The sequence below is a fragment of the Monodon monoceros genome, unplaced genomic scaffold (assembly GCF_005190385.1).
Source record: "Monodon monoceros isolate NGI ecotype Baffin Bay Population unplaced genomic scaffold, NGI_Narwhal_1 Super_Scaffold_10, whole genome shotgun sequence".
Taxonomy (NCBI): domain Eukaryota; kingdom Metazoa; phylum Chordata; class Mammalia; order Artiodactyla; family Monodontidae; genus Monodon; species Monodon monoceros.
Window position 1 is genome coordinate 57354653 of NW_021703766.1, and position 25913 is coordinate 57380565.

The 25913-nt window shown below is 40.9% G+C and overlaps 1 protein-coding gene across 7 annotated transcripts in view; it reads left to right on the top strand.

Annotated features, from left to right (window-relative positions):
- The window catches only part of LOC114906006 (zinc finger protein 345-like), a 60628-nt gene that overhangs the window by 28714 nt on the left and 6001 nt on the right, over window positions 1–25913 (top strand). For 2 of the 7 annotated variants that reach the window (XR_003796361.1, XR_003796360.1), the window contains exons 2-4: window positions 9784–10335; window positions 11598–11724; window positions 20524–24762. Coding sequence is in view for 2 of the 7 variants with exons in the window: in XM_029240455.1 (XP_029096288.1) it covers window positions 10303–10335; window positions 11598–11724; window positions 20524–22847 (2484 nt within the window). In the remaining 5 variants the exon portion in view is untranslated. Of the gene's footprint in view, window positions 1–6094; window positions 6147–9783; window positions 10336–11597; window positions 11725–20523; window positions 24763–25913 lie in introns of those variants that run through there. The other 5 variants (XR_003796367.1, XM_029240455.1, XM_029240467.1 and 2 more) reach the window with 5 other exon arrangements.

Genomic DNA, 25913 nt, shown 5'->3' on the forward strand with positions numbered 1-25913 from the left:
TTCCCCTTCTGGGACCCCTATAATGCAAATGTTGTTGCGTTTACTGTTGTCCCAGAGGTCTCTTAGGATGTCTTTATTTCTTTTCATTCTTTTTTTTTACTCTGTTCCGTGGCCGTGAATTCCACCATTCTGTCTTCCAGGTCACTTTATCCATTCTTCTGCCTCAGTTATTCTGCTATTGATTCCTTCTAGTTTATTTTTCATTTCGGTTATTGTATTGTTAATCTCTGTTTGTTTGTTCTTTAATTCTTCTAGGTCTTTGTTAAACATTTCTTGCATCTTCTCAATCTTTGCCTCCATTTTTATTCCAAGGTCCTGGATCATCTTCACTATCTTTACTCAGAATTCTTTTTCTGGAAGGTTGCCTATCTCCACTTCATTTAGTTGTTTTTCTGGGTTTTTATCTTGTTTTTTCATCTAGTACATAGTGCTCTGCCTTTTCATTTTGTGTATCTTTCTGTGAATGTCACATTCAGGTTTCCTCCATGTCCTTTCATGACTTGGTAACTCATTTCTTTTTAGTGCTGAATAGTGTTTCATTGTATGGACCACAGTTTATTCATCCATTCACCTACTGAAGGACATCTTGATGATTACCTTTAAGCAATTAAGAATAAAGCTGCTATAGGAACTTCCCTGGTGGCACAGTGATTAAGAATCTGCCTGCCAGTGAAGGGGACACGGGTTTGAACCCTGGTCTGGAAAGACCCCACATGCTGTGGAGCAGCTAAGCCCGTGTGCCACAACTACTGAGGCTGTGCACCCCAACTACTGAAACCTGTGAGTCTAGAGCTTGTGCTCTGCAACAAGAGAAGCCACCACAATGAGAAGCCTGTGCGCTGTAATGAGTAACCCCTGCTCACCACAACTACAGAAAACCCACACGCAGCAATGAAGACCCAACTTGGAGAAAAAAAATCTGGTGTAAACATTCATCTGAGGATTTTGTGTGGACATAAGTTTTCAACTGCTTTGGGTAAATACCAAGGAGCTCCATGCCAAACTATATGATAAGAGTATGATGAGTTTTATAGGAAACTGCCAAACTGTCTTCTAAAGTGGCTGTACCATTTTGCATTCCCACCAGCATTGAATGAGAGTTTCTGTTGCTCCATATCCTCATCAGCATTTGGTATTGTCAGAGTTCTGGATTTTGGCTATTTCCAAAAGACATGTAGTGATACCTCGTTTTAATTTGAAATTCCTAATAACAAATGATATTGAGCACCTTTTCATATGCTGTTTGCCATCTATATCTCTTCTTTTGTGAGGTGTCTGTTTATTGATATATAAAGAAAAACAACAGCAAAACAAGTTTATTAACCACATTTACGTGAACAACAATTTTTTGTCTTCTTTTTTGGCTGCGCTAGACCGCATGCAGGATCTTAGTTCCCCGACCAGGGATGGAACCTGTTTCTCTGCAGTGGAAGCACGGCATCTTAAGCACTGGACTGCCAGGGAAGTCCCAACAGCAATTGTTTTAAACCATCTAAAATTTAGATGCTTCCAAAGAATTCAAATTAGGATTCATCATAGCATCACATCCTTCAGATTCATATTTTACTTGTTTAAGTTAATGGTCAATAAATTATTAAACTGTTTTTATATTTACTTATTTTATTTATTTATTTTATTTTTTGGTTGCATCAGGTCTTAGTTGCAGCACACAGAATCTTTCATTGTGGTGCACGGGCTTTTCTCTAGTTTTTGTGCACAGGCTCCAGAGTGCACAGCCTCTGTAGTTGTGGCACGAGGGTTCCAGAGCACATAGGGTCTGTAGTTGAAGCACGTGGGCTCTCTAGTTTGGGTGTGCAGGGTCAGTAGTTGCAGCATGGGGTCAGTAGTTGTGGCATATGGTCTTAGTTGCCCCATGGAATGTGGGATCTTAGCTCCCTGACCAGGGATTGAACTGGCGTTGCCTGCATTTCAAGACTGATTCTTAACCACTGGACCACCAGGGAAGTCCCAGTCAATAAATTATTAAATAACAAGTGGTTAATTTGAACTAGAATTTAGGGGACATCTAACTTTTGATGAAGTACAGACTAGTTATCATGATTATATGCTAACAAATAAAATATTTCTGGCAGGATACACAGTAGTTGATAACAGAACTTAACTCCTGTATTATAGAGGATGGGGGAGTAAACAGAAGAATGAGGAAATAGCATTTTATGTATATGCACTTAAATCTACTCAAAATTTTCTAAACAAAATGTCTAGGTTTTATAGTACACATTGAAAAAATAATCAGGAAAACACTGGTAAAACAAAACAAAAAAATGTGTGTGGGGGTATGTATGAAATTAATCAATATATGCAAATTATAGAAAGATATAGAGAATTATAATAAAGAGAAATTACATAAATGAATTTAAATAATGAGATACATCATTTAAATGGGAGTGAGCACCACAAAATTTGAGTAATTACAAGAGATCACAAAAAATCTTTGAATCCTGGACCAGTTGTGGTCACATGTCTCATCCCCATTAAAAACTGCAGTCATTCATGAAAAATATGTAGTCTGTGTCCTGCCTTTTTCGGGGTGATTGCTGTTGAAGGACACTTAGGGACTGAATCAAGCACATCTTATTTTCAGGGGATGTGACTGGAAAATTCCCCTCCGCCTCCAACCCCCACCCAGGTCTGTGGCTTGAATTTTGGAGGTCAGATCTGACCAAGCTATCACTACTCAAAGAAGGAGTGGGACGAAATCGTTAAAAATCCTCACAGATCTGGAGCCAGTGGTGACTTTCAGGGAAACACTTATTCCTTAACACCATTATGCACCTTCATTATTCCTTCCCTCTAAGCTTGGCAATTTTTCATTCATTCTTTCTTTTATCAAATGAAATGTTTATTATTTCGAATGAGAGGTACCTTCTTTGTACTGATCCCAGTAATTTGCTGTAGGCATAAAATTACTGATAAAGTGCATCCTGTTCCCCAGAACCAGTAAGAAAGAAGATGGAGGTGTTCAGTTCTATATTAATCACAGAAAGTTTACAGAGACTATTCAGAGTTCTCTGTAGTAACAGAACCGATGTATAGACAGGGAGAGAGAGAGACTTAATTTATTATTTATTTATCTATTTATCTTTTCTCAGCGATAACAGTGGTAAGAGAGAGACATTTTAAGGAAATGGCTCACAAAATTGTGGTGGATGGCAAGTCCAAAACCTGCAGGGAAGGCTGGCAGGCTGGAGACCCCGGGAATAGCAGATGTTGCAGTCTGAAGACAGCTTATAGGCAGAGCTCCCTCTGTAAGTGTCTGTGTTCTAATCTCCTCCTATTATAGGGACACCAGTCATATTGGGTTAGGACCCACCCTAATGAACTCACAGAACTGAATTACCTCTTTAAAGACCCTGTCTCCAAATACAGTCTTATTCATAGGTCTTGAGGGTTAGGATTTAAACATATGAATTTGGTGGGGGACATGGGAGGACACAACTCAGCCCATAATACTTCATACTCTGACATCACTGAATTCATGTCCTTCTCACATAAAAAAATACATTGACTGCAACCCACTTGCCTGCAAAGTCTTAATCCCTTAGATCATGCATCACATGCCCATCATATCTTCAACAAATAATCATCCAGCCACAACCTTGATGTTCTCTCAGGAGCAGCCTTCCCCAGTTTTTAGAAGAGAGATAGGCTTAGAATTCCCCTAGTCTTCAAGTTCCTGGTCCTTTTTGCTTAACAATTCCTGCTTCAGTTTCTCTCTCTCCTCTTGCATTTACTGTGAACAGCAAGGAGAAACCAGGCCATGCCTTCAAGAGCTTGCTTAAAAATCTCATGTCAGTATCCAGATTCATCACTAACAGGTTCTACTTTCCACAAAACATGAAAATGCAGTTTGGCCAAGTTCTTTGCCACTATAACAATGATTGCCTTTCTTCCCATTTCAAATAATATGTTCCCACATTTCTGTTTCAGGCCTCATCAAAAGCAGCTTTAATATTTATATTTCTACCACTCTTCTGTTTATGATGATGTATGTATATCTGTAAGATGATAGGAGCTTTTTCTACAGCTTTCCTTTTTTTCTCTCTGAGCCCTCTTCAGAATCACCTTTAACTTTCATGTTTCAATCAGCAGTCTCTTCAGGGCAGTCTAGACCTTTTCTAACTTGTTCTTCAAAACTCCTTCAGCTCTGCTCATTACCCAGTTCTAAAGCCGCTTGAATATGTGTAGGTATTTGTCATAGTAGCACCTCTCTTCCTGGTTCTGAAGTCTGGACTAGTCGGTGTTCTTCAGAGAAACAGAATCAGTAGGGTGTGTGTGTGTGTGTGTGTGTGTGTGTGTGTACACAGTGTGGAGGCACAATTCCTTCTATCCTTGTGTGTACCCTTATCATCTTACAATATATTGCATATTTTATTTATTATTTGTTTTGTCTGACGTATATCTTTTTTGTTGCTAGTATTGGCTTAATAGAGGCAGGTCCTTTACCAGATATTTTTCTTTCTGATACCTCTTATAGACACGAATAATGTTTGACACGCATCAGATGCTTAACACATGCCTATTGAAGCAGTGAATAAAAGTATACCCATTTTGTTCATGTTCCTTTTTAAGATTCTGTAAGTTCTTCCTACTTCTCTCTTTTCTTCTTCTCCCAGGCTGCAGTAGCGCTCAGAAGTCAGAAATGAAAAATAATATTTTCTAGGTAAAACACTTGGGTTGGTGAGAAACACAGCCCATGAAGCCCATCCTTTGTCTTAGCTGTTTTCTGTCACTTTTTAGACTGTGTCTTGCCTATCAATTTTACCTGATCTTTTCCAGCCATTTCAGATATGTTATGGCCTGGGTTCCTGGCTTCCTCCCCTCCTCAATAAATTACTTAATCACTGCTAATAGTTCTCAATAATTTGATCATTTTAAAATGTTTCTCTAAGATCATCTCAAGTCCCCATGCTCACACTGCCACTGCATTTATGTGTGAAATAAAAATTCCTTCCCAGCAAGTACATGACCTGATGTTGTCCCAGACTTTTATCTACTGGGTAAAATGACCCCTGTGTACATGTGCAAAGATAGGAATTTGGAAAATTTTGGCTTACAGTGGTATTTATGCCATGACATTGCATGAGATCACTAATGTGTGCAGATTGTGAGGAGAGATGACTATTGATTAAACTCTCAGGAATTCCATTACTAAGTGGATGAGAGAAAATGAAGAATCTGCAAATTTAAGTTAAAAATGCAAAAATTATCAATGGTGTCTAAAGCTACTGAGAAGACGTTTAACCAGAATCTTACCTATCACTGTTATGTTTAGGAGTTTGCTCATGACATTGGTTTTGTGAGGATAAAACTGCACGTAGAATGAGTGAAGAATTACCTAAGAGTTGAGATAATAGAATAAGAGAGGGAAAACGCTCTAAAAAAGTGGAGTTGTAGGGACTTCCCTAGTGGTGCAGTGGTTTAGAATCCGCCTGCCAATGCAGGGAACACGGGTTCAATCCCCGGTCCAGGAAGATCCCAGGTGCTGCGGAGCAAGTAAGCCCATGTGCCACAACTACTGAGTCTGTAATCTAGACGCTGCGAGCCACAACTACTGAGCCCACATGCTGCAACTACTGAAGGCCGCACACTCTAGGGCCCACGTGCCAAAACTACTGAGCCTGCCTGCCTAGAGCCCATGCTCCAAAACAAGAGAAACCACAGCAATGAGAAGCCGGCGCACCGCAATGAAGAGAAGACCCCGCTCGCCACAAGTAGAGAGAAAGCCCGTGTGCAGCAACGAAGACCCAACTTAGCCAAAAAATAAATTTAAAAAAAACAGTGGAGTTGCAAAGGGTGTAAGAAATGGTAGAATCAGAAAATGTACTGGATGAAAGAGTGACCTGTAATTGTTTCAAGGTGTCCAATATTTATCAAGTTATTTTTAAGAGATTCAAAAAGACTGAAGCGCATTGATGGGATTATCTTACAAGAGATTTGATAAAACAGCTTGTCTTGGCCAAGAGCTTCTCCTTAGGGTGTCTCCGTAAAGGGTCTTTGAAGACAGTGGCAGTTTTGGAAGGAAATATTTTCTAGATGATATTGGATATAAACTTGTCCTTTGTCTTCACAGAGTGGGCAGGAGGAGTTGTCTTAGCCATTAAGCTTTGCCCCAGTATTTCAAGGTAGGTGTAATTCAGAGTGACATCCCCCAAGTGCATTGGATTCTGCTCTTTCCTCTGCTGGATACTGTAGCGCCTGATAAATACCTTTAGTTGCTGTGAGTAAACTGGACCAAGAAAGAGGAAAAACAACTACAGAAAAAATTCATAGATACTGTTTTTCAGTCATTTCAGAAAGGTGTATTGCCTCACTACATGCATTCATGTTGTTCTTCATTGACCTGATGTGTTACGGGCTCATGGTCTACCAGCGGCTCCATGGGTCTTTTCCCACACAGACACAAGCAGAGAATCCAATGCGTTCACAGCAGCAGCCTCTCCCCTAGACTTTCCCATGAGACCAAAGCACCATTCTTATCGTGCTGAGGAAAAAAGCTGCGTTCACCATTCTCATTCTGGTGAATATGTTGTCTGTTTTTACCCTCTCTTTTTATTTTATCTTTTTGGATAACTCTGATTATGAACCCACACCATGGTCTAATGAACGCCTCTGCAAAGGTACTTTCGGGTTTCCCGACATTCATCCCTTAGTGCTTTTTGGCAGTGACACTCAGCTCTCTCAGTTTAGCTTTCCTGTTGGGCAAGGAAAACAAATATTCTGAGTGTAGCTCCTGGGCTATAAGTTCTCTCTAGAACACCCCGCCATGTATTTAATCAGCTTTATATATTTGTAGGCTCATGTTTTATGTCATTTCATCTTCCAGAAGATTTTGACTCAAAATTGATAACAGTGATAATAGCTCTGCTTTGTATTACATGTAGAGTATAAAAACACGAAAGCTACTCATAGTTATTCAAAAATAATTTTCTAAAGGTATATAATGTTATTCACTACAGGTTCAGGGAATTTTATGATAATATAGAGAATGTTCAAGATTTAGGAATGTAGGTTATAACAGCACTTTAATTTAAACGTTAAACTTTATGTTGACACTTAAGAGATTTATTTGAATTTACAAAGCATAGTGGGGAAAATAGATGTTTCATTTGGAGAGCAAAAGACCTGGGAATACTCTTGAGCTGTAAAGTCACATATGGAATTCAAAGACTGAAGGAAGATCGATGTGTTTGTTGTATAGTGTGCGATGGGAAGAGTGATGAGAAAACAAGCAGAGGAAGCAGGTGAAGGCTTCTTTTGCCAGGTATCAGAGGATATCTCAGTGATAAGAATGATCCGAACTTTTTGTAGGGAAGATGATGAGCTTGTGGGGGATTAGTCAGATGGGATAATAATCAGTGTTGTATATGATAACAAGTGTAAGTATTCGATTCAAATAAATTTACTTTATTAAACTCTACATTTTAGCATCATTTAATATTTGTTTTAATTGGAAACTTTGTGTTTGTTTGAAGTGATGCATTTACAGTATTTAATAGGCATATTTTGGAAATTACGCTTTTATGAAAGTGAATTTTAGAAATTGTGATCTATTGGCAATTGGAGGATACTTTTAAAAGTTGAATGCTCTTTTCCTCTTTATTACCCAACTGTAGTAAGTTATTTGCCTTTTATTACCACTAACATTTATTAACATAATACCTGTCTAATGTTGAAGCACTAACTCACAAAGGGCCTGTTTTTGGACATAGGGCATTTATAGAGGTAAATAAGGATAAGTGAGATTATAAGAGTGTGGCTGTATTCCATTAAGACTGGTTTCCTTCTGTTGACAAAAACTCAATTAACAATCAAGAAGAAAAAAGTTAACTTTATTCAATTAAACAGGTTTATAACCCGGGAGACAGAGTCTCAGAATGTCTGAGATCTGTTCGGCCTGTTAGAAGTTGAAGGCACAATGATATACATTTATGAGACAAAGGATCATACAACAAAATGACATGCTGACATTTTACACAAAGTTCATAGGCCAAGTAAGCATGTACAAAGCAGTCAGTGAGTCACCATAACCCCCAATAGAGTTGGGAAACAATGCTAATCTTTTAAGAAGTTACATTGCTAGCATCAGAAGAAAGGGGGAAAAAATTGATCTTTGCAGTCAAGAAAGCATTCCCATCTTTGAGGAAGACTAGTTAGTGTGTAATGCAGAAGCACACTGCACATTAATGAGGTAGAGAGGCCAAAGCAGAAAATTTTATGTTTAAATTTTCTTGTCCTGCCTTGAAATATAAATTTCATTGTATCACTCATAAGATGAGGGATAGACACCAGGAGTATGCACACGGGGAGAAAAGGCCATGTGAGGACAGAGCAAGAAGTTGGCTACCCAAAAGCCAAAACAGAGGCCTCAGGAAAAACTATACTTTTTGACACCTTCCTGTTAGACTTTCAGCATCCAGAACTGCAAGAAAATTAATTTCTGTTATTTAAGCCACCCAGTCTATACTCTTACTAAACCAGTTTCATTTGCCCGATGCTCAGCAAGCCAAACGCTGAGACGCTGAGGTTTGCAGCAGAGAAACTGTTTATTCATAAGGCAGCCAAACAAGCAGAAGCAAAGACAAATCTCAGATTCACCTCCCCAAAGGGGAAAGGCTAGGAATGTTTATGGGATAAAGCTGGGTGGGGGGATGGGAATTGAAGATAAGAAAAGGTGATTGTTGTTCTGCACAGGTAAAAGTAAGCTACAGATTTTTTCATGAGACACCTGTTCAGAAAATGGCAGTGTTAGCATGTTCTGAGGGTGGGCTGTTGGCCCTCTGACATCAAAAGGTCACTGAGCCGACATTTGCACATGCCCAGATGGAGGGTCAGTGGTCTTAACCAGTTTTAACCAGTTCGAGCTCAAACTGGACACAGCTGACTCCCGATTTCCTAAAACACAACTTGGGCAAAGATCTTATTGTTTAGGCTATTTGCCGCTTGGGAGTACCCGCAAGTTTTTGTAAAAGCAAAGTGAGTTTGATCAGTGAAGGCAGGTTACAGTTTATAACTTATGACTACCCAAGGTTTCAATAGTATTAAAATGTTATGGCAGCCCTAGCAGACAAACACAATTCTCATTTAATGTTTTCTCATCACCAAATAAATGAGCTCAACACCCAAGAAATATAGTTAGGCCTACAACACCACTTCTGCTGTCACAGTAAAGTCTGCCATCAGACAACTGAAGGAATTGAAGGACCATAGAAGCACCACCATTTGAAACCTTGCTAGCCTTTAATAAATGGGTAGATTTGTGTAACAAAAATATATATATATATATATAGAGAGAGAGAGAGGATTACACAATTGTAACAATTCTAAAAAGGCCACAAAATAAAAATTAGCTTTTATACAATTTAGGGCGTTTAGTTTGGCAGTTCCTATTTTTCTTCCACTTTTGATGATCCTGTTCATTTTTGCTTCTACTCCTCAAAATGACTGATAACATAGGCAGGGGAACCGTTTTCTGGGGGAACCAGAGGCAGAGCTCCTGCTTGTCCATCCGCTTCAGGGCAGCCTAACATCACACTACTTGCTTTTCTGTCATGGACCTCAATGGACTCTTTTTTCTTCTTCCTGACCAAACAAACTGAAACTTAAAAAACTGAGTAACACTTCAGACCACATGCATTTGAAGAGCAATAAACAATGTTTCTAGCTATGTGTGGATTCATTTTATATACGAATGACTGGAATGATACGGCCATTTAGATGAGTAGATTTGCGAGCATCGCAAATAATTGTTTTATCCTCTAGGAGCTGCCTGGGCTTAATGGAGTCTGAAATAATGTCTCTTCGCGGCCTTTAACAACGACCAAAGCCCCTCCCTCCTTTGAGGTAGGAACACCACCAGCAGCGTTCCTCAAGGGGCTGCAAATCCAATGCTCCTGTTGAACATTATGAACTAGATTCGCCGCGGCCTCTGGAGCGCTGGGAACTACATTACCCTGAAGGCACGGGCCGAGAGGCAGCAACGGCCAATCAGGGTGAGGGGTTCCCGCGCGTGCGCGTCTGGGCGGGACTTCCGGCGACCCCGTTGTGGCGGTCATTTATGCTCCCCTCCGGTTTGTTCGCGCTCCGGAGCGTTGTGTCAGGATCGAAGTGACTGGACCGAGAAGATCCGAGAGGAGGGCCTGTTCCCGCAACACAGAGGCAGGTCTGAGGCTAGAAGACGCCGCCCGGGGCATCGCGCGTCAAGCCCGGGAGACTGACCGCTGTGCCAGCGTCTCGCCTCATCTCCCGCAGCTCCCGGGCCCGCTCCGTCCACCGAGTCCGATGGCGACGGCGGCGCTGAGGGACCCGCCTGAGGTAAACGCTCGTCCTCCGGTCCCTCACCGCCCACAAGGCACCAGACACTATAGCCCCGAGTGCGGGGCGCCTGCTCACGAGCCCGCAGTCAAGGCCGCGGTGTCCAGGACGGTGAGGCGGCCGTGGGCGGCGCGTGGGCGAGGGTGACAGGCGAAGGAACCGGCAGGTGCAAAGGCTTGGAGGTCGGACTGAGCCAGGAGGATTCGGGAAACATGGGGTGCATCTTATGACTGCAGTAAAGAGAGTGTGATGTGGAATCACGCCTGGACCGGCAGAGAGAGAGGTTGTTGCTTTATTCTGAGGGACCTGGGAGCCACGGAGGGCTGTGAACGGACGAAGAGCAGTGTATGTGAGGGCTTTAAAAGTTTTCAAAAAGCTGCTCAGAGAACGAACGGATTGGATTGGAATGGGGGTGACAAAGAGAGGCACAGGGAGTTGAGTCCTCGTCCAAGGTCACAGGATCTGATGAGAGACAGCAGAGGTTAGTCAGTCAGCCTGAGGTCACTAGGTTCCAGGATACAAGGGAGTCCTGCACACATGGAGCCCAACCATGGTTGCCTTCCTTTTTCGCCCAGGTTCTGATGGTTGAAGAGGTACTTATGGAACCTATGTAAGGCAGGAGAGGGTGTCCCAGTCCCTCACTGGTTCTGGGTGGCTAATACTGAAACAGAGATTAGAAGCAAGGCAGGCAGGGCTTTCCCTGGCTATGGGCTCCCTCAGAGAACTGGGATTGTACCAGATCATGTTTGATTTTGTTAAGCACTCTGTGGATGCCATGTTCCAAGTACCTGGGTGAGTCCAGAGAGGTGCCTGTGATGTGGGGCAGGGAGGTGGTAGAGCTGTGGGAGTGCACCTGTGAGGTCTGAAGATGTGAAAGAGGTTTGGTCAACTGAATGACGTGCACATCAAGGGGAAGTGTGAGCTGAGGGCCCACAGGACCTGGTTTTGGGGATTAAGGGTAAAGATGAGCCCATGTTTGGCTGTGTCTTGGAGGCACAATGTGGGAGACCTCAGGGGAATTACTTCGGGGAAGGGATGGGGCCCTGTAGGCCAGGCCCAGAGTTTAGATGGTGTTTATCCCCCCGGCCACCGCCTTTTGTGGCTGAGGGCTGAACACAGTGAGGAGAGATCAGGCATCATTGGCACCAGGCCTGACGTGGGGAGCTCTGATGGAGGATGACCATGGAATACATGTGTGAGGAGATGAATTGTGGGTCCTCAGAGAGAGAATGTTTATGTTTCATCTGTCTCATTCATGACAGGATGGTGTGACCTTTGAGGACATTGCCCTGTACTTCTCCTGGGAGGAATGGAAGCTCCTTGATGAGGCTCAGAGACGCCTGTACCATGATGTGATGCTGGAGAACTTTGCACTTATATCTTCACTGGGTAAGAGACTCACCCTCCCCAGTGACCTGGGCTAGGCTCTGTATCCTGCCTCACCCTCTTTTCTCCAAGGTGTGCTCTGTCCTTCTCACATATGGACCTTGGGCACTGCTTGTTTCCCCAGCTTTCTGGGTAGTTGCTGTGATAGGTAGGGCTGGGTTGTTTGCACTGCCCCCTTCTCTCCCCATAGCCCCAATACAGTCTGTACTCAACGCTTGTAGGGGTGGATTTGAGGTCAGCATTCTTGCAGTGAGGCTAATGGATTGCATCTTACTTGCCCTTTCCCTGGTCAGGTGGTGAGTCCAGGTCCATGGTACTTCTGTGTCCCAGGTTTTGTTCCTTCTTATTATCTGACATTTCCTTCTGCCTCCATATGCCAGGAATTGAAGGTATGGTCATGACCATTACTTACCTGGACCATGGACTGTTTTCTAAGGCTGTCCTTAATGGTTCTGCTTGTGGTGTTTAGATCTCTTTTCTTTTTTCTTTTCTACAGCTTATTGAGGTATAATTGACAAATAATACTGTATGTATTTAAAGTGTACAGGGAGTTCCCTGGTGGTCTAGTGGTTAGGATTCAGCACTTCCACTGCCATGGCCCGGGTTCAATCCGTGGTCAGAGAACTGAGATCCCACAAGCCGCACATTGTGGCCAAAAAATGAAAAAATATTAAAAAGTGCAAGGAAGTGTACAATATCATGATTTTATATACACACATACAGTATGAAATGATTACTACAGTCAAGTTGATTAACACATCCATTACCTCACATAATTGTCTTTACATTTTTCGTGTGTGTGAAAACACTTAAGATCTACTTTGTTAACCCATTTGAAGTATACAATACAGCATTATTAAGTATAGGCTCCATGCTGTATTAGTTCCTCAGAGCTTATTCATCTTATAAAACTGACCAACATCTTCCCATTTCCTCTAGACCTGAGCACCCTGCATCTACTCTTTGTTTCTATGGGTTCAACTGTTTTTTCCCCCACGATTCCATATATAAGTGATAGCATACAGTATTTATCTTTCTTTGGCTTATTTCACTTTGCATTATGCCCTCCAGGTTCATCATTATTGTCACAAATGCATGATTTCCTTTTTTAATGGCTGAATAATACTCCATTGCATATAAATACCAGACTTTATTAATCCATTCATTCGTAGACAGATACAGGCATACTGCAGGTTAGGCTCCAGACCACTGCAATAAGGTGAGTAACACAATAAAGCAAGTCACCAAAAGTTTTGTTTTCCAGTGCCTATAAATGTTATGTTTACACTGTATAGTAGCCAGTAAGTGTGCAATAGCATTATGTCTTAAAAAGCAACATATATAACTTAGTTAAAAAATACTTTATTGCTAAAAAAATTTTAATCATCATCTGAGTTGTATCTTTTTGCTGCTGGAGCAATTTATTTTAAAAAAATTTTTTAATAAATAAATTTATTTATTTATGGCTGTGTTGGGTCTTCTTTGCTGTGCGCAGGCTTTCTCTAGTTACAGCGAGTGTGGATACTCTTCATTGTGGTACAGGGGCTTCTCATTGCAGTGGCTTCTCTTGTTGTGGAGCACAGGCTCTAGGTGCATGGGCTTCAGTAGTTGTGGCGCACGAGGTCTAGAGTGCTGGCTCAGTAGTTGTGGCACAAGGGCTTAGTTGCTCCGCAGCACGTGGGATCTTCCCGGACCAGAGCCTGAACCCATGTCCCCTGCTTTCGCAGGTGGATTCTATTTTTTGTTTGTTTGTTAATTTTATTTATTTATTTTTGGCTGCGTTGAGTCTTCATTGCTGCACGTGGGCTTTCTCTTGTTGCAGCAAGTGGGGGATACTCTTTCATAGCAGTGCACAGGCTTCTGTTTGGGGTGGCTTCTCTTGTTGTGGAAAACGGGCTCTAGGCACACGGGCTTCAGTAGTTGTGACATGCGGGCTTAGTAGCTGTGGCTCGCTGGCTCTAGCGCGCAGGCTCAGTAGTTGTGGCGCACGGGCTTAGTTGCTCCACACCATATGGGATCTTCCCAGACCAGGGCTCGAACCCGTGTCCCCTGCATTGGCAGGAAGAGTCTTAACCACTGCGTCACCAGGGAGGCCTGGCAGGCGGATTCTTAACCACTGTGCCACAAGGGAAGTCCCTTGCCTTAATTTTGACTGATCAATGTGCTGACTGATCAGGTTGATGAAGGTTGTGGTGGCTTTGGCAATTTCTTCAAATAAGACAAGAATGATGGTTGCCACATCAATGGACTCTTCCTTTCAGGAATGATTTCTCTGTAGCACATGATGCTGTTTGATAGCATTTAACACACAGTAGAACGTCTTTCAAAATTGTAGTCAATCTTCTCAAACCCTACTGCTGCTTTATGAACTAAGTTTATGTAATATTCTAAAGCCTTTGTCATCATTTCAACAATCTGCACAGCATCTTCACCAGGAGTACATTCCATCTCAAGAAACCATTTTCTTTTCTCATCCATAAGAAACAACTCCTCATCTGTTAAAGTTTTCTCTTGAGATTGCAGCAATTCAGTCATCTTCCAGCTGCACTTCTAATTCTAGTTCTCTTGGTTTTTCCACTACATCTGCAGTTACTTCCTCCACTGAAATCCTGAACTCCTCAAAGTCATCTAGAGAGTTGGAATCAGCTTTTTCCCAACTCCTGTTAATGTTGATAGTTTTACCTCTTCCCATGATTCATAAATGTTCTTAATGGCATCTAGAATGGTGAGTCCTTTCCAAAAGGTTTTCAATTTACTTTGCCCTGATCCATCAGAGGAATTGCTATCCATGGCAGCTATAGCCTTATGAAATGTATTTCTTAAGACTTGACAGTGTAAACTACTTGATCCATGGGCTACAGAATAGATGTTGTAGTAGTAGGCATGAAAAGAACATTAATCTTGTACATCTCCACCAGAGCTCTTGGCTGACCAGCTGCATTGTCAGTGAGTAGTAATATTTTGAGAACATTTTTTTTTTCAGAGCAGTTGGTCTCGAGAGTAGTCTTAAAATATTCAGTAAATCATGCTATAAGGAGACGTGCTGTCATCCAGGCTTTGTTGTTCCATTTATAGAACATATGCAGAGTAGATTTAGCAGAATTGTTAAGGGCCTAAGATTTTCAGAATGATAAATGAGCATTGGCTTCAACTTTCAGTCACCAGCTGCATTACCCTTAACAAGAGAGTCAGCCTGTCCTTTGAAGCTTTGAAGCCAGGCATTGACTTCTCCTCTCTAACTGTGAAAGTCCTAGATGCCATCTTCTTCCAACATAAGACTGTTTCATCTACATTAAAAATGTGTTGTTTAGTGTAGCCATGTCCATTAATTATCTTAACTAGATCATCTGGATAACTTTGGTACAGCTTCTACATCAGCACTTGCTGCTTCACTGTGTACTTTTTTTTTTCACCTTGTACTTTTATGTTATCGAGACAGCTTCTTTCCTTAAATCTCATGAACCCACCTATGCTAGCTTCATACTTTTTTTTTTTTCCAGCTTCTCACCTCTCTCAGCCATCACAGAATTGGAGAGAGTTGGGGCCTGACTCTGGATCAGGCTTTGGCTTAAGGTAATGTTGTGGCTGGCTTAATCTTGGATACAGATCACTAAAATTTTCTCCATATCAGCCATAAGACTATTTTGCTTTCTTATTATTTGTGTGTTCACTAGAGTAGCACTTTTAATTTACTTGAAGAACTTTTCCTTTGCATTTATTGATACAACTTGGTTAATACTGTTTGGTCCAAGGGCCTGGCTTTCAGCCTCTCTTGGCTTTTAACTTGCCTTCCTCACTAAGCTTTATCATGTCTAGCTTTTGATTTAAAGTGAAAGACATGTGATCCTTCCTTTTACTTGAGCTCTTAGAGGCCATTGTAGGGTTATTAATTTGCCTAATTTCAGTATTGTTGCATCTCAAGAAATATGGAGGTGAGAGGAGAGGGAGAGAGACAGATTCACCAGTCCGTAGAGCAGGCAGAACACATACAGTGTTTATCAATTAAGTCTGCTGTCTTATGGGTCCAGTTTGTCGCACCCCAAAACAAAGATCACTGATCACAGATCACCATAACAAGTATAACAATAATGAGAAAGTTTGAAATATCGCAAAAATTACCAAAACGTGACTCACAGACACAACATGAGCAAATGCTGTTAGAAAAATGGCGCCAGTAGACTTGCTTGACACAGGGTTACTGCATACCTTCAATTTGTAAGAAAATGAGTTATCTGTGAAGCACAATAAAACAAGGTATGCCTGTACTTAGGTTGTTTTTATACCTGGGCTATTGTGGATCATGCTGCAGTGAACATGGGGGTGCAAACACCTGTTTGAGATACAGATTTTGTTTCCTCTGGAAATAGACACAGAATTGGGATTATTGGACCATGCAGAGTTCTATTTTTAATTTTTAGGAAATTCCATACAGTTTTCCCTAATGGCTGTACCGATTTACATTCCTACCAACAATGTAGAAGGTTTTCCTTTTCTTCACATCCTCACGAACATGTATCTCTTGTCTTTTTGATAGTAGTGTTCCAGACAGGTGTGAGGTATCTCATTGTGGTTTGGATTTGCATTTCCCCGATGTTAGTGATGTTGAGCACCTTTTCACATACCTGTTGATCATTTGTGTGTTTTGGATAAATATCTGTTCAGGTCCTTTTGCCCATTTTTAATTGGATTCTTTAGTTTTTTATTGTTGAATTGTATGAGTTCTGATATTTTCTGGATATTAACCCCTTATCAGATAAATCCTTTGCAAGTATTTTCTCCTTTTCCTTAGGTTGTGTTTTCATTTTGTTTCCCTTGCTATAAAGAAGCTTTTCCATTTGATATAGTCCCACTTGTTTATTTTTGCTTTCATTGCTTGTGCTATTGGTGTTATCTAAAAAAAATCGTTGCCAACACCAATGTCAAGGAGCTTTTTCTCTGTATTTTCTTCTAAAAGTTTTACAATTTCAGGGTTTATGTTTCAAAATTTTAATCCGATTCAAGTTAATTTTTGTGAGTGGTGTGAGATAAGGCTCTAGTTTCATTTTTTTTGCTTGTGGATAACCAGTGTTTCCATCACCATTTTTGGAAGAAGCTGTCCTTTCTCCATTGTGTGTTCTTGTTGTGCCTATCAAAGATCAGTTGACCACATATGCGTGAGTTTATTTCTGGGCTCTGTATTCTGTTCAGTTGGTCTATGTGTCTATTTTTATGCCAGTACCATAATGTATTAATTACCATAGAATTGTAATAGTTTGAAATCAGAAAGTGTGATGCCTCTAGATTTGTCCTTTTTCAAGATTGTTTTGGCTATTTGGGATTTTTCATGGTTCCATACAAATTTTAGGATTGTTTATTCTATTTCTGTGGAAAATGTCATTGGAATTTTGATATGGATTGTTTTCAATCTGTAAATTGCTCTTTGTAAAATTAACAATATTAATTTTTCCAATCCAGGAATACTGGATATCTTTCCATTTATTTGTGTCTTCTTTAGTTTCTTTCATCATTGTCTTATGATTTTCAGAATGTAAATCTTTCATCCCCTAGATTAAATTTGTTCCTGAGTATCTTATCCTTTTGGTGCTATTTAAAATAAGATTGCTTTCTTAATTTTCTATTCGGACAGTTTGTAATTAATGTATATAAATGCAACTGAAATTTGTATATTGGTTCTTTTTATCCTGAAACTTTACTGAATTCATTTGTTAGGGTGGAATTTTGGGGTTTTCTACATATAAGAGTGTGTTACCTGCAAACAAACACTTTTCCTTCTTCCAGTCCAATTTGACAGCCTTTTCTTTCTTTTTCTTCTCTACTTACTCTGGATGGGGCTTCCTGTACTATGTTGAATAAAAACGGATAGGGTAGGCATCCTTGTCTTGTTCCTGATGTTAGAGGAAAACCTTTTAGCTTTTGAATGTTCAATATGATGTTAGGTATGGGCTTGTCAGACATGTTGAAGTACATTCCTTCTATACCTAGCTTTTTTTTTTTAAAAAAAGAATTAATTCGGCTGTGTGTGGTCTTAGTTGTGGTGTGCAGGATTTTTTAGTTGTGCTGTACAGGCTTCTCTCTAGTTGTGGTGTGCGGGCTCAGTAGCTGTGACCTGCAGGCCCTCTAGTTAGAGCACATGGGCTCACTGGTTGCAGCGCACAGGCTCTCTAGTTATGGCACGTGGGCTCCAGAGCATGTGGGCTCAGTAGTTGTGGTGCATGGGCTCTCTAGTTGTGGCAGGCGGGCTGCAGAGTGTGTGGGCTCAGTAGTTGCAGTGTGTGGGCTGAGTCATTGCAGTGCATGGGCTGAGTAGTTGCAGTGCATGGGCTTAGTTCCCCAACCCAGGACTGAACTCGTGTCTCCTGTGTTGGAAGATGGATTCTTAACCACTGGACTACCAGGGAAGTCCCCTTTCTATACCTAACTTGTTGAGAGTTTTTATCATGAATGGATATTGAATTTTAAAATGGTTTTTCAGCATCTATTCATATGATTATGATTTTTATCCTTCGTTCTGATAATGTGGTGTATCACATTTATTGATTTGCACATGATGTTGAACCATCTTTGCACCCCAAGGATAAATGCTACTTGATTGTGATGTATGATCCTGTAAATGTGCTGTTGGATTTGGTTTGCAAGTATTTGGTTGAGGATTTTTGCATCTCTATTCATCAGGGATTTTTTTTTTTAATTTACTTATTTTATTTATTTATTTTTGGCTTTGTTGGATCTTCGTTGCTGTGTGTAGGCTTTCTCTAGTTGCGGCGAGCGGGGGCTCCTCTTTGTTGTGGTGCACGTGCTTCTCATTGTGGTGGCTTCCCTTGTTGCAGAGCACGGGCTCTAGGCATGCAGGCCTCAGTAGTTACAGCACATGGGTTCAGTAGTTGTGGCTCGCAGGCTCTAGAGCACATGGGCTTAGTTGCTCCGCAGCATGTAGGATCTACCTGGACCAGGGCTCGAACCTGTGTCCTGTGCATTGGCAGGCAGATTCTTAATCACTATGCCACCCGGGACACCCTCATCAGGGATATTGACCTGTAATTTTCTTCTGTTGTATTCTTCTTAAATGGCTTTGATATCAGAGTAATGCTGGTCTCATAAAATGAACTTGGAAGTGTTCCTGCTTCAATTTTTTGGAAGATTTTGAGAAGGATTGATATTAATGTTTTAAATATTTAGTAGATGGCTTCCCTGGTGGCACAGTGGTTGAGAGTCTGCCTGCTGATGCAGGGGACGCGGGTTCGTACCCTGGTCCGGGAGGATCCCACTGCCATGGAGCAGCTGGGCCCATGAGCCATGGCTGCTGAGCCTGCACATCCGGAGCCTGTGCTTCGCAACGGGAGAGGCCACAACAGTGAGAGGCCCGCATACTGCAATAAATAAATAAATAAATAAATATTTAGTAGAATTCCCAGTGATTTTGCCTAGTGCTGGGCTTTTCTTTGTTGGGAGATTTTTTTTATTAGTGATTCAATCTGCTTACCAGTTATAGGTTAATTCACATTTCCTATTTCTCCATGATTTTATTTTGGTAGGTTTTATGTTTATAGGAGTTTTATTCATTTCTTCTGAGTTATCCAATTTGTTGGCAAATAATTGTTCATTCTAGTTTCTTCTGATTGATTGTATTCCTGCAGTATCAGTTGTTATGTCTCCTCTTTCATTTCTGATTTTGAGTCATCTCTCTTTTTTTCATAATCTAGCTAAAGGCTTGTCAATTTATCTTTTCAAAAAAACCAACTGTTGAGATTTCCCTGGTGATCAGTGGTTAGGACTCTGCACTTCCACTGTAGGGGGTCCAGGTTCAATGCCTGGTCAGGGAACTAAGATCCCAGAAGCCATACAGAGTGGCCAAAAAACAAAGTAAAAAGTTTTTTAAAAAAATTAAAAAGCCTCTTAGTTTTATTGGTGTTTTCTGTCATTTTTCTAGTCTCTATTTCATTTATTTCTGCTCTGATCTTTATTATTTGTTTTATTTCTGCTAACTTTAACCTTAGTCTGTTCTTTTTCTGATACCTTGAGATATAGAGTTAGGTTGTTTATTAGAGATCATTCTTTTTTCTTAAGGTAGTCATTTATTACTATAAACTATCCTCTTACAATTGCTTTTACTGCATCCCATAAGTTTTCGTGTGTTATGTTTCCATTTACATTTGTTTGAATATGTTTTTTTTAATCATTTCTTGTTTAACCCATAGGTCATTCAGGAGTGTGTCATTTAAATTCTACATATTTGTGAATTTCCCAGCTTTCCTCCTGTTAATGATTTCTAGTTTTGTACCATTGTTGTTGGAAAAGATATTTAATATGTTTTCCATCTTTTTAAATTTGTTAATACTTGTTTTGTGACCTAACATGTGACCTATCCTAGAGAGTGTTCTCTGTGTACTTGAGAAGAATGTGTATTCTGCTATAGTTGGATGGCATCTTTTGTACGTGTCTGTCAGGTCCCTTTGATCTTAGGTGCAGTTCAAGACCAACGTTTTCTTATTCAGAGTGGGGCATTGAACCCCTAATATTACTTCACTGCTGTCTTTTTCTGCCTTCAGATTTGTTTGTATTTGCTTAATATATTCGGGTGTTCCAATATTGGATGCAAATATACTTGTATTTGTTATATCCTCTTGATGAATTGACTGCTTTATCATTATATAATGACCTCCTTTGTCTATTTACTTAAAGTCTGTCTTTTCTGACATAGTATAATTACCCCTATTCTTTTTTTGTTTCATTTGCACGTTTGTGGTTGGATTGCCCCTTCCAATAAAGTGAATGTGTACCTCATCGGTGTTTCTTTGCATTCAGGTGTCTGGAGTGGAGAAGAGAATGTTGAGGCATCCTTTGAACAGAGTGTTTCTGTGGTAATGTCACAGGTCAGGACTTCCAAGGAACCTTCATCTTCCCAGAAGACTCACCCCTGTGAGATGTGTGGTCCAGTTTTGAGAGACATTTTCCATTTGACTGAGCAGCAGGGAGCACAACACAGCCAGAAACTATTCAAGTGTAGGGCATGTGCAAAAGGATTTTATTTCAGTGCAGACACTCAGCAGCACCAGGAGCAACACATGCAAGGAAAACCATTCATAATCGGTGTGGACAGGGACTTATTTGTGAAGAGCAGCAATTTCCATGTGTCAGGGGAGACTTTTACCTGCAAGAAAGTTGCAGAGGACTTCCTAGCCACCTCAGGACATCTGAATCAACAGGCCATTCACACTGGGGAAAAGCCAAACACAGTCACCCACTGCATGGAAACTTTACAAAGCAGAAAAAGTCATTGCACCAGGGGAGAATGCAAGAAAGGCTTCAGCCCCAAACACACACTTGTTCAGGCCCAGAGTGTCTACACTGAAAGACAATGTTTTATGTGCAGTGAATGTGGGAAAACATTCAAGTATAAATCCTCATTTGTTGTGCACCAGAGAATTCACACTGGTGACAGGCTTTATGACTGTGGCGACTGTGGAAAATCTTTTAGGGGAAGCTCAGCCCTCATTCAACATCGAAGAATTCATACTGGGGCAAGGCAGTACAAGTGCAGCAAATGTGGGAAATCCTTTAGCCAAGAATTTGTCTGCATTTATCCTCAGAGGAGTCACACTGGAGAAAATTGCCACATTTGCCATCAGTGTGCACAATCTTTTAGCCATAGCTCCATCTTTTTTCAACAACAGACAGTTCACACTGGAGAAATGAGTTATGAGTGCACTGAATGTAGGAAGTCCTTTAGACGAAAATCTGACCTCATTGAACACTGGAGGGTTCACACAGGAGAAAGGTCTTATGAGTGCGATGAATGTGGGAAATCCTTTACTTCTAGCTCCGCCCTTCGTTATCATCAGAGAGTTCACACTGGAGAAAAGCCTTATAAATGTGGAGAATGTGGGAAGTCTTTTACCTCTAGCTCTGGCCTACGTTATCATCAGAGAATTCACACAGGAGAAAGGCCATATGAGTGTACTGATTGTGGAAAGTCTTTTACCCAAATAAATCACCTCATTATACACCGAAGAGTTCACACAGGAGAAAGGCCTTATGAGTGTAGTGAATGTGGGAAATCCTTTAGCCACAAATCTTACCTGTCTCAACACCAGAGAGTTCACACTGGAGAAAGGCCTTATGAATGTAGTGAATGTGGGAAATCCTTTACCTCTGGTTCCGCCCTCTGTTATCATCAGAGAGTTCACACAGGAGAAAAACCTTATGAGTGCAGTGAATGTGGGAAATCCTTTACCAATGGACCGATACTCATTCGACACCGTAGAGTTCACACAGGAGAAAGGCCTTATGAGTGCAGTGAATGTGGGAAATCCTTTACCCAAAGAAATCATCTCAACATACACCAGAGAGTTCACACAGGAGAAAGACCTTATGAGTGCATTGAATGTGGGAAATCTTTTACCTCTGGTTCTGCCCTTCGTTATCATCAGAAAATTCACATTGGAGAAAGGCCTTATGAGTGCAGTGAATGTGAGAAATCTTTTACCTCTAGCTCTGCCCTCCGTTGTCATCAGAGAGTTCACACAGGAGAAAGGCCTTTTGACTGCAGTGAATGTGGTAAATCTTTTAGGGACACTTCCCAATTGAATCAACACCAGAGAGTTCACACTGGTGAAAAGCCTTATGAATGTAGTGATTGTGGGAGATCCTTTAGCCAGAATTCATACCTCTCTAAACACCGGAGAGTTCACACTGGAGAAAGGCCTTATGAGTGCAGTGAATGTGAGAAATCTTTTACTTCTGTCTCTGCCCTTGGTTATCATCAGAGAGTTCACACTGGAGAAAGGCCTTATAAGTGCAGTGACTGTGGGAAATCTTTTACCAATAGCTCAATACTGATTCGCCATCGGAGAGTTCACACAGGAGAAAGGCCTCATGCATGTAGTGACTGTGGAAAGTCCTTTACCCAAAGAATTCACCTCATAATTCACCGGAGAGTTCACACAGGAGAAAGGCCTTATGAGTGCAGTGAATGTGGGAAATCTTTTACCTCTCGTTCCACCCTTCATTATCATCAGAGAGTTCACACAGGAGAAAAGCCTTATGACTGCAGCGAATGTGGGAAGTCTTTTAGCCGAAAATCTAACCTCTCTCAGCACCAGCGAGTTCACACTGGAGAAAGGCCTTAAATGTGTAAGAAATGTGTAATTTCTTTGTTCAGTGTAATGACATTGGATGAAACTGTGAGGCACTAGTTTTCCCATGCATCCAAACATCAGGAGTAGAGAGATTCCTCATAATTTTCAGTTTTGTGGGAAGCATGTGTGACTGTGTTACACTCTCTAACCTACCCAGGGCTCTTGATAGATTTATGTCACTGCCACTTTCTGTAGCCAGATCCATTTCACCTCTATAAGCTGGCACGTCCCCACAGTGTGCATCAGTCACTACTGCAGTGTGCTCAGGGAAGCCAACTCTGTTCTCTCATTTCTGGGAGGAAATTAGGAATAACCTGAACCTTTAGGATTCCCTTTCTGACCAGCTTGGGCATGGGCCTGACCTACTATTGGCCCAGAGAACATCATATGAGTTCATCTGGCAGCTTCCAGAGAAGGATTACCATTTTCAGGGACACGTTGGTCTCAAGATACTTGTGATGAATTTTTATGCCTTCTGAGTCACCAGCTAAAGAACTGCCAGCCATTGCTGGCAGATCTGCCGGAACATTGCTTTCGTTTGAACAGTAACAAAGACCTTTCTGTTTAAGTCCTCTTTAATCTTGGACATTCTATTTACCAAATAGGGTAGGTTATAAACAGATTTGGGCATGAAGGGGCGAGCAACTTTTATGGGGGTATCAAACTTTCTATGCCTCAGAGGAGACATTACAAAGGCAGAAATTAACTTACTAGTTTTTGCCAAATTTACATTTCTGCCCGTGGCCTCCTAGGAAAGACTGCAGGACTTTCTTGTCTTCCTTTGAGGCCTGGATGCTATGAGTTTTAGGAGACTCAGAGGGCACCCTGAGGAGGGGTCCAGTGTGACAACCTCAACTGCTTCTGGGAGCAGCATGAATTTTTTCCCTTGTTCACAGGGCATGTCAGCAATGCTGAGGGAACTCTCTTCCCCAGGTCTTACAAAGAGCCAGGCAGATTTTTAAAAAAAGAGAGAAAAGGAGAATCTGTAGTCCACAGATGTGTCTCTTGTGACCCAGGCTGCATTCCTGTTGACTCTGGTGGAAAGTCATTGCTCACTCTATTTGCTGTCTTTGAGGTAAGACTGACCGCCAGAGGGCATGACAAAGTGGAATGAATGTAGGATTGCCAAACCTATTTTCCCAAAACAGCTGGACATAGTTGTTTTTTTTTTTTATCTTGAAGCATTTCAAAAGCTATTTGTTATCAGATAGCTCTGACATATGTATGGAACTGAAACCATCATTGTAGTCACGGTAATGACTGTATCTGTTACTGTATATTTATCTCATGACCTTTTATAATCTCTCTCTTCTTGCCCCTCACACCCCTTCAAGTAACCATTGATTTACTTTCCTTTATAATATGTAACTTTCCACTTTCTAGAATTCATGTGATGGGAATCAAAGTATTTACTATTTTTCCTGCTTTTATTTATGTTGCATAAATACTTGGAGAGTCATCAATGATATATAAGCAGCTCATATTTTTTTTTTCTAAGAAACATTCTTATATTTGAATATACCACTATTTATCCATTCATTTGCTTATGGACATTTGGGGTTTTTCTAATTTTTGACTATTGGGAAAAAAAGCTGGTACAAGCATTTGTGTATAAGATTTTATGTCAATGTATGTTTATCTTCAGTAACTCAGAGTGCAAAGTTTGAGTCATAGGGTAGGTGAATGCTTAACTTAAACAGACTAGCAAATTGTGATCTGAACTAATTATACCTTTTTCTTTTCTTCTTTTTTTTTCTGATCGTGCTGCACAGCTTGCGGGATCTTAGTTTCCCAACCAGGCCTCATCAGTGAAAGTGCAGAGTCCTAACCACTGGACTGCCAGGGAATTCCCATTTTTTTCATTCTTACCAGCAGTGTATGAGAGCTCCATTTCTTCCACATCCTGGTGAATATTTCATTTGTTCATTCTTTTTTTTTTAACAAATATTGTCACTTTATTATATTGTACATATGAGTCTTTCTACATAAATGGGATAAAAGATAACATTCCAGAATATTAGTGTTTTTATTGGGAATGTGTATTTCTTTTTTTTTATTATTTGTATTTTTTTATAGTCAATCATTCTTAATTTTAACCCTTTTTGTAAGTTTGTCCAGCTATATAACTGTTGTTTTATTTGCATTTCCCTAAAGATTCATGATGAACATTTCTTCAGATGCATATTTGCTACCTCTGTATCTTTAGTGAAATGTTCATATCTTCTGCCTATTCTGTGAATTTTGGCTATTTTCTTCCTTTCACAAAAGAACAGTGAAACAGCCAAGTTGTATTGGAATTTCACTCATTTTGTGACTTTTTAATTTATGGAATAATTGTTTTTAATACTGGAATAATATGTTCTAATTTTTTCAATTTTTTATGCTATGTGCAATGTAATGGAAACGTATACCATATACTTTTAATTTTAATCTGTGTTATTAATGTACTCTCCATCACTTTCTAAGGTCCAGACATTTAATAATACCACAAACCCTTGCTTAGTAGTGTTCGCCCCTTTGCCTGGTCTATCATCATGGGAGTTGGTGGGTTGGAGCAGAACTCTTGGTGAGGGAGACGAGATGGCATCAGGATGAACAGGGTGTTTTTTGAGTCCCAAAGCCTAGCAGGACTGGAAATAAGGCAGTAATCAGACTCCCCAAGCCCTGGGTCAGGCAGCCTGGGTTTGAATCCTGATCCCAAAATATTGTGACTCACAGGCAAATGACCACCCACTCTGGGCCTCAGTTTCCCCCTTTGTAAAACAGGTATAAATCAGGTATAAGTTGTGGCTCTACCAGTGAGCTCTGGGAGGTGAAGAGCTGAAACGTGGCTATACCCGCAACCTCGTTGGACCTAGGCAGCACTAGCCTCTGCCTTCCGTGACATTCCCTGGCCAGGCACCCCTCATTTTCCCCAAAGTCCCTGGGTACATTTGGGAAAGAAATGGGGCTTCTCAGAAGCCACTGACCCACCCACCCCACCCACCCACAAGGAGGCAGAGGCTGTACTGACATCTCAGTGTGGGTTCCCCACCTGGGAATCTCTGGACAACTTGC